We start from the raw sequence: 18391 nt of genomic DNA, 5'->3' as shown, positions 1-18391 counted from the left end.
TACTTGAAGATTGTTGGTTTCCATCCATATATTAACGTCACGAAACACATTATTTATTTCAGCCACGTAATCTTCGGTCTTGTCACTACGAACGATTATTGAGCAGTCGTCCGCAAAGAGCAATATTTTATGTTTAGTGATAAGAGGTAAGTCATTGATATAAATCAGAAAGAGCAATGAACCAAGTATGCTTCCTTGCGGGACTCCGTATATGACTTTTTTATATTCTGACTTGTGGCTATTGAAAGTGTTACTTTTTGCACAATGAGCTTGTATTTCAGTACAGTGGTGTCTATTTTCGAGATATGACTTTATCCATGTGTAACAATTCCCCCGAATACCATAAGCATAGAGTTTGTCTAGAAGCCTCTTATGACATACTCGGTCGAAGGCTTTAGACATATCCATAAAGATGGCAGATACAGGAATCCTGTTATCTCTACATTGACTAACAACGTTTATAAGCTCTAATAATCTAAGTAATGTTTGACGTTATCACGTTAAACTACCGTCCGTAAACCAACTTTACAGACAACCAATTTTTTTTTATTTTTGCTAAGGTGACTCCGTAGTTTACAAATTCGAAGCAACTTTCCCTCTCTTCTCTACTGAGAAGTCGGTGTTCGCTGAATAGGAGGCGCATTTTTTTTCTACATTAATATTTCATTATGTGTGTTCTAAGCTTTAAGCTAATATTTATAGCAACACCAGGCAGAGGTTACATGACATTGACAACGGTGGCAACATAAAAATCCTGGAGGGAGGAGAAAAGGCAGCCATTTTTTTCCCCAATTGTAGAAATCAAACGACAGGCCACAATCGGCCACATTGTTTGCGACAAGCTAACGTTCAGTACGAGCTGGTTTATTTTTACACTAATTAATTTAGTAAATATTCGCAAAATATATATTCTCAAGATTTTGGCACCCGAAGAGGGCTTCCACGATGGCTGAGAAAACGGACGTCAAGGTTTGTGCATAGCATACGTTATAACAAAAAAATATACCTATCTTTAACTTCCATCAGTTGATCGATTATATGGTACGTTATTGTCAAATTAATTTGCAGTATTCACACTGTACGACATGTGTTTTGTATAATTTGTTGATGTTGTTTTATTTTGCGTTTTAGAGTAAGTTACAGAATACCTATTCTGAAATCTTATCCACCATTTCGATTACCTACTTAGCAAGGTGTGACACCACGAAAAAACCTACCCCCTTGTTTAAAATATATAATTAACGGCTGTTATTTCAAATATATTTGAATTTTATATCTGCAAAACGCCAACCTAGTGATTACATTGTTTTTTTATACTTTAAGATCAGGTGGTCTTCTATAGGCATTTAATTTAACACAACTAAACAAGTATGTATACATGTATATTTATTTACAATACCTTTATTTTCTTATATGAACTTGCCTGAGGTATCAGCTAATTGTTTTTAAATTTAAATATTATTTGTTTGTTTATGCAACCTATAGAAATAGATTGTCCAAAATACAATGATAGTTTCCTTTGTTCTGAATATGTGACTGCAGTAACTTTAGTAATATTTTACCCAGCCCTATGTTAGTCATATCTACCCTCAACAATATTGTAATACAACCACTTTTAACCTAAATTTGGTTCACCAATTAAATGGATATATTGTGACTAGAGGCAAGTTACCTGTTTAATATTGTATTCAGTGCTTGAAGTACTTTACACCATAAAGACAAGTAATCAATGAATTATCTATAATTATCAGTAGCTATCTATGTAGGTTTGGTCCAAAGTGGCCAAAAAAATATCACTTATAACTGATTCAAGGACACATACTATACATGTATACATAGTGTCCTTGAATATGTAAAATGTTGAAATGTGGTCAATTTACTCACAGATCTAATCCATAATATTATTAGAAAATATTGAATTTAGAAATCTTGGATTTTTGGTTACATGGGTGAAACAAAAATAAAGTTTTTATATCAAATTCACTTTGATTAAATTTGGTTGTCATTCACTGTTTTAGACTCTTGTATGTTTTACTTAGTTAACTCATTTTATTTAGAATTTGAGACTTGAGAATGGTTTCTTATTTGCAGTAGACATAAGGAAAACTGAACCTTGTGAAATAAATTAAAATTTATTTGAACTTTCACAAACGTATGATAAATGCCAGGTTTAAAGTTCAAAAACAAAACAACTGCTTCCATCAGAACTCGTGAGGATCATTTGTAAAGCAAACTTCAAGGAGTGCCATGCGCGGATCCAGGGGGGGTCCTGGGGGTCATGACCCCCCCCTGGAGCCTAAGTTGGCCATACAAATAGACCACGTGATCCCCCCCTGGGGGGACATATGTATAATAAGTACATTTGATCATCATCACTTTCTCCTAATGAAACACTATTGGGACACTTGCACCCAACTTTACTTAGTAACATCTTCATCGTTGTAATCTCATGGCTAGGGTGGTCATGAGTGTGGAGTGTGGACACTCTGCCAGTGCATGCAGTGCTCTCCACACTATTATCCTGGGCCTAGTGCATGCGGGGCTGCAATGTGGCCACTGTCACATACATTATTTACTGTTTTATGACCCTGCAACAACATAATATCTCAGTTTATCCCACGGTTGACTGGTAGAGAAAACCTGCTAGCATTAAGTCCGCCATTGTAACTACTTTTTGTAAATTATATCTTTGCTTAAAATCTTTTTTTTTCGTCCTTTGGCATCAGAAACGAGTGGTCAATATTTTTCGGTGTCTTCATGTTACACCATGAATTTTTATCAGTGTTGATAACTTGATATATTGATGCATACATATTTTAAATAAACAACAATAAAATATTATACTGTATGTGATTCTGATGTTCTAAGTTTTATAAGCATCATTTATGTGTAAAATTCATGTGCATCTTCTAGTATCACAGTTCCATGATATTACCAAATGTATACCTTACAGGCAGAGGCGTTGCCCGACCTTGATGACCTGCTGCAGTGTCCAGTGTGCTACGAAATCCCCTCAGGCCAGATATTCCAGTGCAATGAGGGACATCACGTGTGTGGGCGCTGCAAGGCGCGCCTCAGCCAGTGCCCTGTCTGTAGGGCTCTATTCTTTGGAACTAGGAATTATGCAATGGAAGAACTCATTGCTAATGTTAGAAAATTAAGAGCTTTTGTAAGTATCCATTACATGTTTTTTTTGTTGGTTAAGATGGGAGCTACCTGACACTGCTATAGGATTGGTAACATTTTTTCTTCTAACTCCCTCTTGGTGACACCCTTTTGTAAGAATTGTTAATAAAATAACTGTAAGCTTACTCAAGGTTAATCTTGCTTGTGCTTATACATATAAAATTGCAAGTATTAGTAAATAACATATCAAAAAAAATACAAAATCATTTATTCAGCAAATAGGCCACAAGGGCACTTTTACACGTCAACATTAATTACATTATAAATATTAACATTGACACAAGTTTATGCAGGCATTATAGACATAGGCTTCTCCCGTCCGCAGGTCATGGCAACGTTAACAGAATACGCCGTCACAGCTTAAACGGAATGTTAACAAATAACTACATAAACCTAATCTCCCAACTTCATCTAACATATTATAGAAACCTGCTCACTTGCTTTTGAAATCTTTATTGATCAGATGAGACGTGTTCTAGGCAGTAGGGTTAACCGAACAATATTAATCTAGTGCCTACACAATATGTTTGGTAGCTTGTTTGAGGTTGAGACACAATATCTTTATTTACAGAAACTAGGCGGAAAAGTAACAACAGGGTCGAGTGGCTCTGGCAGTAACACGCCCGCAGAAGATGCAGCCTCTGGAGATCAAGATAATAACCCCGCTGAAGACGAGGATAATGCCTCTGACCAGAATGTAAGTTAAAAAACTATTTCCATGAACATAAAACTCAAGTTTCAGTGCCATTCTTGGCAATTAAAGGGTTGAAAGAAAACGAAATTGTCATATTGTAGTGACAGGTTACCAGCCTCTCGTCAAACCACAGTTATATCCAGAGTTGAATAATAAATAACTGACCATTATGCAACGAATTTTTTTATCAATGTAAAAACGGCCAAACCGCTAAGTCAAATTTAAAAAGAACGAAAAAAAAAAAAATCATCTACAGGATGAACACTGAACAGGGATTGATCAGGCCTAAAGATATTTTACACACTATATAGTTATTTATTGGTGATGACACTATATATTTGGTGATTGTGTTAGCAGGAGTTTTATAGAAAAACATTGTTTTCAGCTCCCACCTCTCAGGGCACCCCAAGCTTGCAAGGGGCTATTCCGTTGCTTGTGCTGTAAGAATGGGAACTCAATTCGGTTGCCGGCTGCGCGTTTGCTGAACCATTTACGTTATTTCCATTCTCCTGAATTAATTGAGGTAAGTTTTTACTAGCAAAAGCGCGATCGTCTTATGCCCTCTAACTAGGAAGGTCCAAATGAAGATATCCATATCAAATATATAATTAAATTAGTTAGCAATTTAAGCGTGAAGAGGTAAAAAGACAGACATGGGGCCCATTTCTCGAAGCTATAAGTTACAATTTACAAGCGGTCAATGTCTAATATGACAATTTGGAAAGAGACTTCCGTTTGTAACTTTCAGTTTTGAGAAATGGGCCCCATGTACACATTTATTTACAGTAGAGATTTTACTACATTAAGAGCGTTTTTACATTGCACGATATTGGATGCGTAAAGGAAGTAAAATGTAAGAAATTGTTTTCCGTATTTATTTATTCCATCACTTTACTACAAAAGGATAAATAAGGGACACCATGTCTTCGACATCCGATGTCGTAAAGGCGCTTCCGATAATTTCAGCCCTGTCGGAACCCTCCGTCGGTCATCTAACCGATAAGTCGTTATGGTATGTATGTGTATGCATGATGTTTGTTGAATTGTGTGCGTGCGTGGCCGCAACAGCCGGCGCCCACGCATTCTGACATTTCTGACTGATGTAAAATTGTACAATCGCTGTCCGAAACGACATGCGACAATGTGAAAACGTTCTTGTTGACGATGCATTGCGAATTTGTGTCACAGTAAAAAGCCCTCATTCCAAATGATTAGTAATGTTCTTTGCGTCTTTAAAGCGAACGTAGTGTTACCCTCCAGTAATTAAAACATAATTAGGTGTAATTTAAACTTATCAAAATCCGTTTTGTAGTTATGATTATGACTTACAGATAGAATTTATTTAAATTATTATAGATCTCTTAGAGACGGTCAACCAGATCTTGGCTCTTCGACGGATCTTGGCATTGAATTCAAATTTTCAATCGGAATTAAACCTTCGCCCCTACAATTTTCAATAATTTTTTAAATGTTTATGTTTTATGATAATTCCGCCAACGTCAAAGTTAGGAAAGCACGCGTTTCATGAAGACAAATAGCCGATGAGCCCTAATTGTTTTTTTTTAATTTGCTGCTTTATTTACTAGTGCCATTTTGTTGACCTGACCGTCTAGAGTTAATATGTGTACATATAAAGTTAATGTCATTCACTATGGTGCACTTATATGTCAATTATAATTAAGTAACCTATAATTAATTATGGCGTTCGTCATAGTCAAAGACACGATCTATAAACGTTATGTGGTCCTGTTCGCAAGATTGACTAACAATTTGCTTATTTTACACGTACCTGATTCAAACATGCCGCCATCGAGGTTTAACGTGCATGCGAATGTTTGTGTTAAACTTCCCAACACTTTATAATTAACATTGGCCGAAATTTACGGAAACCCTAAATGTTAGTTTCGCTATACTATACCTAACCCAAATATTTATCTCGCAGAGTACCTATTGAATAAACTCTCTGTATATAAATTAATCTTAATTTACATCTGCTGGACTTTGCTGAAAGTTACAAGCGGAAGTCTCTTTCCAACTTGTCATATTAGACATTGACTACCACTTGTAAATTGTATACAAGTTACAAGCTTCGAGAAATGGGTCCCCTGTCCGTCCGTCCAGTTTGATCTGTGTTTGTTAGCTTTAGAAAGATGCAATTTGACGTAAAAGATGCAAGTTTACAAGGGGGCAAAGTTGTTGTTTAACCGCACATGCCAATATTGAACCGCGCTGGAATGGTGAAAACAAATGAGTCGCGGTAATTAAAATTCGCCCTTACGTCTTGAGAATGACCGTTAGTTAAATAGACATCAGGAATAAAATAAATACCAGGCTTGTGATGTTGGTACTTAAACAAACCCATATAAACATACCCAGAAAGTAGCCAAATAGTATAACGTTTTATCAGAGTATTAATTCGTTAGGTATTTGTGCAACGGTTCCTTTCTTTATAAGAATTATTTAGTCATTTAAAAAGGCGGCATTTTGTGAAAATCAAAACAGTGTCCCTGCTGTACTGGTACAATTATACACGGTGAAATTTAATCGGTAATCAGGAGTTGAAAAGTATTAATTATACATAAATAATTAAATATAATGATTACTGAATAAAAGAACTGGTTCCTGCTTACCAATTAAATTTCCCCGTGTATATTCTGTGCTCAAACTCCTCGAGAGAGTAGAGGCGTGTTCAGATATTTTTGAGAGCCCTGGCCGCTCAGATATATCTGATGGTGACTGTATTTTCCAATACGATACATGCAACACACTCTTTCTAATTGTTAACTATGCTTACTGCACTAGCCGCTAGAACGCGAATGGTCACTTAAATGTTTATAGGTATATTTTCATATTGATTTTTTGTATATATTTATCTACCTAATTGTTATGTTATAACAGTATGTACATACAACCCTGGAACCCTAGGCCACTGTAGAACTATGTTATACAATACATCAGATTGTAAGAAATCTCTTACTGCTTGTCATTTTGACATGGTTGTAGAGTGGCCTAGGGTTCCAATTGCTTGACTATACAGTCAAGGATTTTAATTCTCTACCCATTCAGTTAAAATATTGACATTCGCATTGTTTTAAAGTCGAAAATTGTATTTCAGCAATAGTATTAAAATGTTTAACACTATTATTTGTCACTTCAAAATACAGATAAATTATCGTTTGTTTTTCTTACAACAGAAATATTGTGAGTGTTGTAGAAAGTAAGTTGGTGTTATGGAATTTTCTTGACTATGCTATGTCTATTCATAGTAAATACAAATTAAAACATCTTTTTGTTTAAAAAAAAAATACGATTAATAATGCGTACATTAAAAAATGTGTTCTTTGCAGGGCCAATCTGAAAATGGTGAATATGTACAAGCATGGCAATTCTCTACTGTTCCTGGTAGGATTGTCACAGCAGTGCGAGTGTCCGATATGGGCATTTTCTTTTTAATTATTGAAATTAGCAGTGAGTATATCGTTGTTTTTATTTAGTTACTGGCCAGTGTCCAATAACTGGCCACCTCTCAGTAACTGGCCACGTTTTGCAAGTTGAATTCAGATTACCGTTGTACAGAGTTGTGCTGCTGGCAATTTACCCTGACGTTATTTATCCCATACTAAACATGTTCTTCAAGATGAATAATTTATGTTAATAATGATTATTCCCTATTAATAATTAACAGGGCATAAATTGTTGTATGTAGTCAGATCAAGGTAAGTTGACATACTTACCTTCATTTTGATAGAAGTTAAGCATTAACCTTTAGGTTCGTAATTTCCCATAAAAACCTTTGTAAACTCACCATTGTTTGACTTTTTCTTTGCTCATCAGTTCGAGATTGCATAGCCAATTAGCCAGATATTAGTGGTTAGATATGTTAAATTCAAATGATTGACTAGTGTTCGTTTTCAGATGAATCTGTGCACGCATGGCTGTCGATGGCGGCCGCCCCATGGGTTACAAATGAATTTAGCTATACTGTTACCATTTCTGGCAATGATCGGGAAGCTATTTTTTCGGATTGTGTAAGTATTTGTTTCTAGTCACATGTGATACCATATACGTATGTCCCGACTGTTAATCCTGAATAAAATAATTTTGACATTTAGAATTATGTAATTACGGAAATAAAAATTATTCTGATTTTAGTAGTCAGTAATAATATACATATTGTCTTACTACATAACTTTAACACTAGAAATATGCTAACCCAGTTTTTTAAATGAACATTCTTGTATATTGTCAACTTGTAAATACATTTTTGTACATACATATTAAATTCTTGCTCGTATAAAAATATGTATCACTTTTGTCATAGGTATGGTCGGTCCGATCATGCGAGGGATTCCTTAAAAAACGAGGCCGTTGTCTGGTGGTAACCGGGTTAGACGCCCGCGCACTAGTGGCGCCCGCGACGATCAGCGGCAAGCTGTCGGTGACTCGCGTGCGGCCCGACGACGCGCACCAGCACCTGCAGCACCCGCGCGCCGTGCTGCGCGTGGCCAGCCGCGGAGGGCCGCGCGACCTCACCCGCGACGCCGCGCAGCTGCTCGACCCCTTCATCCAGCACCTGGAGAACAACGTCGCCCGCCTCTCGCGCGCGCTCGACCGCGAGATCCGCGACCACACGCCGGCCGTACCGCCCGTCGCGCCCCCGCCCGTGCCCGCGCCCGAGCCCCGCGACTTCGGCCTTGTGGCGGCCCCGCCCACCCTCTCTCGCAACGCTCGTAGGCGCATGCGAAACAGACTTCGAGCCACACTCAACGAGGCTCAAGACGTAAATGAACGTGGTCCTGCTCAAAATAATTCTGGCGCCCAGAGAACAAACGGACACGTGTCAAATAATGTTTTACACGCGACGACCGGATATATACAAGTGGTCCCGGCGCCTGCTGCGCAACGCACAAACGCACAGTCTAGCACTAATTCTAATGCTCGTAACAACGGCGCACCCAACAATCCTATGCGTATCCAAACGGGCTTGGCAATTGTACAGCCGTCGCCTCCGTCAGCCGCTCCCGCCGCGCGTCAAACTGCGCAGTCGCAGAGAAATGTCGCTGCCAATTCTGTGCAAATTCAAACTGGTTTGGCTATAGTACAAAATCAAGCTGGACGTGGGGGTAATTTACAGGGCGGCGACTCCGTGCCGCGTGCTAACCCGGCACCCGCGCCGGCCGCCGCGCCCGCGCCCGGACCCGCCGCGCCCGCGCCCGGACCCGCCGCGCCCGCGAGCGGCCCGTCCAACGGTCAACAATCTCAAAATACTAACCGCAACAAGAAGAAGCGCCGTCATCGTAGATAAATATTGATTTACCGTTGAATGTTACATTTATTTAGTGTTAAGTATTTCAAAGGATAAGATTGACTAATTAATAAGGTGACTGCTAATTGAACCTCTGTTTAATCTCTGGGATTACCCATTGCGGAAGAAATACTTAAGTAATATCGAATATATTCAAATATACTGACACCACTACTTTACAAGTGCTGTGATAAATACGAATGGCAGATTATTGCCATGAATATGAATATTATCAATATAGGTTTTAGTAAATTGACAATGATGGTCCCTCAAGGTATTGTGAAGAACCTCAGGTTACTTGAGCCATCTCCCAGAGTGATAATAATTGATAACGACTGTTTCAGTACATTTTTAATTATGTTACAATGTGCATTGAACTGTAATTGAATTTGACTAGTTATACAATTATGATGTTTGTTTTTTATTAATAATATAATCTGTTGTAGAATTGTAATTATTAATGTGAATTAAATTGACAATTTATTGCTATGTTTAACTATTATACTTGTCACGACATAGAGATGTAATAATAATGTATTATTAAATCGTATTGGTGTTTTATCACAGAGAACCTCCTATAGAGTGCCAATATTGTAAATTTTGTGCGCGTTACAAATCACCAGTGCTTGGGGCGCGAGGAGCGGGAGGGGAATGTGTTTAGCGCGCTTCGATTGGTCGTTTCAAAGACGGCAGGCAGTCGCGCCAGATGAAAAGGGAGTCGCGTAAATAGCCAGTGTAAGTTGAGCTATGCCGGCTCTGAATAAATTATAAATATGACTTATTTGTGGAATGTAATACCGTCTGTTTTTAAATTTGATCTTCTTGTTACCTTTCCACACCATTTCACACTACAGGTGGACATCTTTAAGGCATCAAAATACCCTTTTTCAATTTTTTTATTGCGAAAAACACGAGCTGCTTTCGGGTCGGTTACTTGGTCGTTACTGATCGGGCACGGCGAGCGCCCGCGCTTATATCATGGCAAATACTAGTAAAGGCTGGTGACCGCGAGTCTTGTAATGGATGTCTATAGTAGCACGCTCAACGAAGACTTTTAACTGTCCGTCGGCGGAATTCGTGTATAGGCGAATTTTTGCACAGTTGTAGGGAATGGTGTTCTAATCCACATACTCAAAGTACTGATGGGTAGGGGAGGAGCTAACGGGTGGAGGGGGGTGTAAAGGTCCCTTTTTTTAGTTTTTCGCGAATAACTCTTAAATTGTGGCACATAGCAAAAAATGTTCTGAAACACAAGTAATCTTCATAAAATTCTCTACAAAAAAGTCTTATACACTTTTTATCTGGGACCAGTCGTTCATGAGATATGGAAGGGAAAAGATGGACAATAAAGGAATAAACTCATTTATGAACAATACGTTTATTCTTATAGAGACGCGGTAGCGTGTCAAGCCAGGTTCAAGTAACAAAAGTCGCAAGCAGCACCAAAAAAAAAAAAAAAAATCAAAATAATTTATTCAGCAAATAGGCCACAGGGGCACTTTTACACGTCACATGTACATATTTACAATTGATACTATTATATACTAATTCTAAGTTCTAACTAAAGTTAACTCTATACAATTAATTAGAGATGTAGAAGGTCTCTAAATGTCGAATTACAACCAAGAACTACACTAAATATAAAAAGTATAAATACAAAAAAAAGTCTAAAATTACTTTGGAGGTGCAAATGACTCTAAATGTCACAACTAAAGATAAAATGTATATCTACTTAATCTAATTCTCCTTAGAGATGTATATGGTCTCCATGAGTCAAAATCATACATTTAAAATATTCACTAAAAGAAAGGAAACAAACGACAACCGAACAAAGTGTCCTAATTTAATAAAAATTAGAATTAAAGTTACTAAGTTATAACAGCCCCAGTAAGCTTAAACAGACCGGTCTTCACAGACGGCATCCGTTCACGAGTATGACGCGTATCTCTGCAATAAAAATAGTGATTATCACTTAACCATAAACAGGTTAAAAAACCGACATTTTGATATTGCATCAAAATCAAATCAAAATCAAAAATCAAAATCAAAATAATTTATTCAGCAAATAGGCCACAGGGGCACTTTTACACGTCACATGTACATAGGTATTTAAAAAAATATTTAAAATTGAGTTGAAATTACAATTGATACTATTATATACTAATTCTAAGTTCTAACTAAAGTTAACTCTATACAATTAATTAGAGATGTAGAAGGTCTCTAAATGTCGAATTACAACCAAGAACTACACTAAATTTTAATATAAAAAGTACAAATACAAAAAAAAAAAGTCTAAAATTACTTTAGAGGTGCAAATGACTCTAAATGTCACAACTAAAAATAAAATGTATATCTACTTAATCTAATTCTCCTTAGAGATGTATATGGTCTCCATGAGTCAAAATCATATATTTAAAATATTCACTAAAAGAAAGGAAACAAACGACAACCGAACAAAGTGTCCTAATTTAATAAAAATTAGAATTAAAGTTACTAAGTTATAACAGCCCCAGTAAGCTTAAACAGACCGGTCTTCACAGACGGCACCCGTTCACGAGTATGACGCGTATCTCAGCCATCGCCTCCCTCAACCTTTATTCGGGAAGGTGGCGACCCGATCAACGACGCCACCGCAGCAAAGACTTTTAAGTGTGCATGACATGTTCAAGCTGCCAGGCTAAATTAAATATTCAAATAATAAAACATAGCTGTAAGACACTATATTCTGTGCTCGTATGTTACAAAGGAAGGAAATATAGATTTATACAATAAAATTAAAGTAAGATAAACATTAAACACATAATCTTGGAGATGTATAAGGTCTCCAAGTGTCCACAACTAAACTTAAATAAAAACAATATAATCAGACGAGAATATATTCTCATACGTCAATTGAACACTAGTATGCTTAATTACACAATGCAGAGAAAATGAAAAAATATATACGACTTCATTCATCTATTGACAAGCAACCACCTTAAAGGCATCCCTATCATCTATAAAATCCTTCACAGTGTAGTACGCCTTACATATCTAACAACAAACGCTTAATGCGTGCCTTAAATTTGTCAAATGGCAAATCCACTATATCGGTTGGTACTTTGTTATAAAAACGTGTACAGTTCCCGACGAAAGACGTACCAACCTTACGGAGACGGTGGGCGGTCACAGCAAGTTTATGTTTGTTCCTTGTGTTATAGTTATGGATGTCACTGTTAAGCTTGAATTCGTGGATATTTTTCCGAACATACATAATATTTTCGTATATGTATTGAGAGGCAACGGTAAGAATGTTCACCTCTTTGAATTTTTCTCTTAAAGATGCTCGACCGCCCAATCCGTAGATTGAACGGACTGCTCGTTTTTGCAGCACAAAAATAGCCTGAATGTCTGCAGCTTTTCCCCATAACAGGATCCCATATGACATAACACTGTGGAAGTAGCTAAAGTATACCAGCCTGGCCGTCTCTACGTTTGTGTGTAATATTACACGAACCGTTTGGAGCCACATTTGACCCCCTTCTAACTCAAAAATTATTTCACATAAACGTGCTATAATGCAACGTAAAAAGAAACCAACGCGCGTAGTAAACATATGAGCTATAAGCGCTCCTCAATGAGCCCGGTACTAGCAGGCGCCTTAGTGCGTTTTCACACTATCCGATCCGATATCGGATGTCGGAAGGATCTCAAAGGAAATAAATTAACTTTTTAACAAAAAATAAAACCGCCTTCAAAAAAAAAGCGTGTTACAAAACACGGAGAAACTAAAAAGCCAAAAATAATAAACCTTCGAATTCGGATTTCTTATCGGATTGCAATAATCTAAACATCCAAATTATAAACAAATCAATTATTTTTGTAGTCGGTACCAGACCTGTTCGTCGTCTTGCTATTTCCTGTTTGCCCTACCCAACCATACGCAGGCTGGTCCCGACTCCAAAAATATTTGATTTGTTTATAATTTGGATGTTTAGATTATTGCAATCCGATAAGAAATCTGAATTTTTGGCTTTTTAGTTTCTCCGTGTTTTGTAACACGCTTTTTTTGAGTTTATTTGCTTACTGAAGGCGGTTTTATTTTTTGTTAAAAAGTTAATTTATTTGTTGATTTTTAGTGGTTCCTAGTGATATTATATGTATCAGTCCGAATATATGTATAGTAGTGAAAGAATTGTCCTTTAACTCCTAACCATTGAGGAGTTGACCTTCCATCATCAGCTCAGCCACATAAAATTATTACCATCAGGCGCAAATACTGGTGCACCTTTGAAAAATACACAAAAAACATTACATGTGCCTATAACATTTGAAGAGTTCCCTCGATTTCTCCAAGATCCCATCATCAGACCACGACTTGGTGCCAATGGGACCATCTCGGGGTTATACCCGTTCGATCAAAAAAAAAATTTTGAAAATCGGTCTACGATTCTCGGAGATATCGAGTAACATACATACAAAAAAAAAATAAAAAAAAAACATTCAGTCGAATTGAGAACCTCCTCCTTTTTTGAAGTCGGTTAAAAATCCAAGACGGCGCCTTAAATGTACGGGATATCGGTCCTACTTCCGATATCGGATCGGATAATATGAAAACGCACTTACCCCGCGCGTTCGCAGCCCTTTATAAGCCACCGCGCGACCGGCGCTCGTTAATCCCAGTCGCCCTCAAAACGTGGACGTAAGACCGCCCCACAAGGATGGGGCGCGACCAGACACAGTCCTCACAGCGCCCAGTGCGGAAGAGGCTTCTCACACCCCAGCAGGGGTGTTGAACGACATCACAGCAGCGCTCGCTCAGTTTGTTTGTCTTGCGCAGCGATCCGATCACATTATTGTAGGTAGCTGACTTGACGAGCAAAACATCGCGACCGCCCGGTATTGCTTTGATGGGATAAATAAAATTCCTAACTATCTTCCGTCTCTACTTCGATGGGACTTCATCCCCATTCAGTAGGTGGTAAATAAATTGTACGTTAAATACAAAATATTTGTACGCCTTTTTTTTTAGGATTAAATAAGTAAAATTTTCCTAAAATAAGTTTAGCACGTGCACGCATAATTCAATATTCAAGCAGGCGTACAAATATTTTGTATTTAACGTACAATTTATTTACCACCTACTGAATGGGGATGAACTAGAAGAGACGATGGCATATTAAAGCCACTGACAACCAACGACCCAGTGGCACCTGACTCCATTCTCAAAACTATATTTTGCCGATACAAGACTGGGTGTGGGGTGCGAATTTAGGGATTGCAAATCCGCTTATATGTTAGGAAATCCGGATTTTCGGATTAAATCCGGATTTTTAAGGTTTTTTAGTTACCACCAAAAATACAGCAAAATTCAAGAGTTTAAGAAGTAAACAGTATTTTTAAACGTTAGTAAACACACAACAGTACGTATATGCGTGTTTTGCTACGCTAATTTCAAACAAAAAATGAATTATTTCATTAAACTTATATTGACTGGGGTATAGATAAACCGTGACGTGGTTAGGTGGTTACCTTTCTATTTTTTTGTGAAGCTTCTGAACAGTTCCTCGGTCCATATACAAGGTGCTCGCGAGGAACCCATATAACTTTAACGGCATATTCTTGGTCACATTTTAAGACTAAAATGTCATATAAACTTTTCTAGATTTCGTCTAGTTTCAGAGTTATTGCCAATTAAAAAAAAACATTTCGGTATTGTTACTCAGTAGAAAAGGTCTTCTTAACGGCGCTGATGCGCAATTGTGAAGCATAGTCTCACAGTAGTCATTGATAGATGTCAAAATGTGACAAGAAAAACTTCCAAAAAATTTGGTTTTTAGAAAAATTTATTAAGGAACTCATTTTAATTGCCAACTTTATGCATAAAAATTGCTTTTTATGTGAAAATACGTCCAAAAAAGTTGAAAAAAAAAAATTTTTTTTTTTTTTGCGAAATTTTTTAAAATTCATATAACAATTTTTCTTTCTTTTGGCCTCAGAAACGCGTGGTTCAAGTTATGCGGGTTCCTCGCGAGCACCTTGTATAATACTTAAGTCTAATGAAACTAAGCGTGAATTAAACTCTCATTATTTTCAATCAAACAAAACATGTTCCTCTTTTTAGGGTTCCGTAGTCAACTAGGAACCCTTACAGTTTCGCCATGTCTCTCTGTCCGTCCGTCCGTCCGTCCGCAGATAATCTCAGTAACCGTTAGCACTAGAAAGCTGAAATTTGGTACCAATATGTATATCAATCATGCCAACAAAGTGCAAAAATAAAAAATGGAAAAAAATGTTTTATTAGGGTACCCCCCTACATGTAAAGTGGGGGCTGATATTTTTTTTTTCATTCCAACCCCAACGTGTGATATATTGTTGGATAGGTATTTAAAAATGAATAAGGGTTTACTAAGATCGTTTTTTGATAATATTAATATTTTCGGAAATAATCGCTCCTAAAGGAAAAAAAGTGCGTCCCCCCCCTCTAACTTTTGAACCATATATTTAAAAAATATGAAAAAAATCACAAAAGTAGAACTTTATAAAGACTTTCTAGGAAAATTGTTTTGAACTTGATAGGTTAAGTAGTTTTTGAGAAAAATACGGAAAACTACGGAACCCTACACTGAGCGTGGCCCGACACGCTCTTGGCCGGTTTTTTACTGATTATAAGCTACGCACGTGGGCAGTTAATCATTATTTTAACGAGGTAAAGTTTTTTTACATTCAGGATTATATACATCCAGTAAACAACGAAATCATAAAAATATTAGCGCGTCAAGTGTAGAGTCAATTTTACGTTCTTAGACACAGCATTCCAACAGAACCAGGAAAATATTGATTTAAGTGGTTAGAGCCCGGAATTTAATTACGACTTTCACTCAGTTTTAAACTAAATCAGGACTTAATCGAGTAACACTAACACGGCGTGTATATTTAGCCCGTCGTTTCCAACGTGACAATTTCTCGTATTTTGCCGTTATTTTACTATTGAGACGTCATTTTTGCACAATCTATCTATATTGCCGTAATTAACAATACGCATTGAATAATCGTACATTGTGTATTAAGATTGAAGGCGGAAAGTGAAGCCTTCAGCCGCCCGTGATATCTCTTCACTCTTCTTCACATCCTGTTACCCTCTGCTGGGGTGTAGGGCTCGAATCATATTTCTCCATTTACTCCGGTCTTGGGCAGTTTGGGTGACCTCCTCCCACCCCATGCCTAGCACCCTGAGCTCCTGCTGAACCGAACGACGCCAGGTCGATTTAGGGCGGCATAGTTTGCGCTTTCCGGGTACATTCCAGGTGAGGGCCATTTTCGATAGGTGGGTATCAGGTTTTCTGAGGATGTGTCCAATCCAATGCCGCGTCTGTATTTCTTCTTGTACGGGTGCTTGTCCAGTTATTCTCCATAAGTGGGCGTTTGTGATCCAGTTAGGCTAAAAGATACGCAGGATGTGCCCGTGATATACACAACGTTTTTCATCACAATCGCGAAGTAATAATCAAATTTTAAACTATTGTATTGAAATATCTACGCTGACATTTTGAACATTCGTCCGCTATCTTGTAATTTTTGACAGGTCGTGGAAGGTCCCACCCTGGTATTCACTTTACCGCCCCAAGGGCGGTAAAATAGTTCATTAAGTATCAGTATGTAATAACACCGTTTTCGAGAGAGTGTGATGAAAAGCATAATATAAAATATGTTTTACGACAGTTATAGTGTTTCTGAATATGAAGGCAGCAAGCAATTTAGTATTCATTTATCTTATAAACATGACAATTTAGTCAAATTTCTACATTAACATTGGACAACTTTTGTTGAGGTCGCAGTTCAAACTTAGCCTAATCGACTTTGACAGTACTTACCTGCGCCGGTTCTCGAAAATGGTCGTGCCACGCTCTATTGGGAATATTGGGATCGATCTATTATCACTGACAGGACTATTGTAGCCAATAAGCCTGACATTGTGATAATAGATCGACTGCAACGCCGGGCAGTGCTCGTTGACATCACCATCCCCCATGATGAGAATCTCGTGAAAGCCGAGAAGGACAAGTCCAGTAAGTACCTAGACTTGGCTCACGAGATAACCGCCATGTGGGATGTTGAATCAACGATCATTGTTCCGATAGTCGTTTCAGCGAACGGTCTCATAGCGAAGTGTCTCGACCAACGTCTTAAGAGACTCTCGCTAGGTGGCTGGATCAAGGGCCAGATGCAGAAGGCGGTGATCTTGGACACAGCGCGGATAGTCCGACGGTTCCTCTCTCTGCAGCCCTAACCACCGGCAGCTTGGGCCCTGCCCCGCTGCTGGCGGCACCCTAGGTTAGGTTTTTTATAATGTGTTTATATATTTTGTATTGTTTTGTATGTGGTTTTGTATTTTACTTTTATAATCATATTATAAAACCTAGCCTAAGAATTAAAATGAATAAAGAGGAATAATATATAAATAATAATATAGATGCAGAACAATTTGCCAGGTGCGACGCAAATTAGTAAAGAACTTGTATGAAGTTCTATTTTTAAAATTATTACAGTTAACTAAAAGTGAACTGTAATGAAATATTATAATTGACTAAGTGTCAAAGACTATCTAACACTGAAAAGACAGCACTTATAGTTTAGTCTGTGGTGTCCTAATTGACAGATTAAAGCCGACGAGTAGAAAATAGTACATTACGATACAAGTGCGTAAAAAAGGAAGTTCGAAACGAGTGGCGATAAATTAAAACACGACCGAAGGGAGTGTTTTAAATCGACACGAGTTACAGAGAACCTCCTATAGAGTGGCAATCTTGTATATTTTGTTCGCGATACGAGTCACCAGTGTTTGGGGTGCGAGGAGCGGGCGGGGAATGTGTTAAGCGCGCTGTGTTTGGCCGTTTCAAGGACGGCGGGCAGTCGCGCCAGATGAAAAGGGACAGAAGTATGACTGTCCCTCTACTGACGCGTAAGTGGCCAATGTAAGTTGACCTATGCCGGCTCTGAATAAATTATAAATATGACTTATTTGTGGAATGTAATGCCGTCTGTTTTTAAAATTTGAGCTTCTTGTTACCTTTCTACACCATTTCACACTACAGGTGGACATCTTTAAGGCATCAAAATACCCTTTTCCAATTTTTTAGTGCGAAAAACACGCGCTGCTTTCGGGTCTGTTACTTGGTCGATACTGATCGGGCACGGCAAGCGCCCGCGCTTATATCAGTGCAAAT

General features: G+C 37.9%; 1 protein-coding gene across 1 annotated transcript; it reads left to right on the top strand.

Moving 5' to 3' along the window:
* The first annotated feature begins 759 nt into the window (after positions 1 to 759).
* LOC125241698 lies at positions 760 to 9735 on the top strand. Its single transcript, XM_048150295.1, has 7 exons — positions 760 to 969; positions 2954 to 3169; positions 3758 to 3883; positions 4266 to 4403; positions 7228 to 7348; positions 7796 to 7908; positions 8202 to 9735. Exons 1-7 carry the CDS (start codon positions 946 to 948, stop codon positions 9183 to 9185), a joined length of 1722 nt encoding a protein of 573 aa, XP_048006252.1. The 5' UTR covers positions 760 to 945; the 3' UTR covers positions 9186 to 9735.
* Positions 9736 to 18391: the final 8656 nt, after the last annotated feature.

Source organism: Leguminivora glycinivorella, chromosome Z, assembly GCF_023078275.1.
Source record: "Leguminivora glycinivorella isolate SPB_JAAS2020 chromosome Z, LegGlyc_1.1, whole genome shotgun sequence".
Classification (NCBI taxonomy): Eukaryota; Metazoa; Arthropoda; class Insecta; order Lepidoptera; family Tortricidae; genus Leguminivora; species Leguminivora glycinivorella.
The sequence above is the reverse complement of the archived record's forward strand: the minus strand, read 5'-3'. Positions and strand labels throughout refer to the sequence as shown.

Coding starts and splice junctions, on each gene's coding strand:
- LOC125241698 (XM_048150295.1), top strand. CDS start 946: ATGGCTGAGAAAACGGACGTCAAG. Junction 970..2,953: donor CTGAGAAAACGGACGTCAAG/GTTTGTGCATAG, acceptor TATACCTTACAG/GCAGAGGCGTTGCCCGACCT. Junction 3,884..4,265: donor ATAATGCCTCTGACCAGAAT/GTAAGTTAAAAA, acceptor CATTGTTTTCAG/CTCCCACCTCTCAGGGCACC.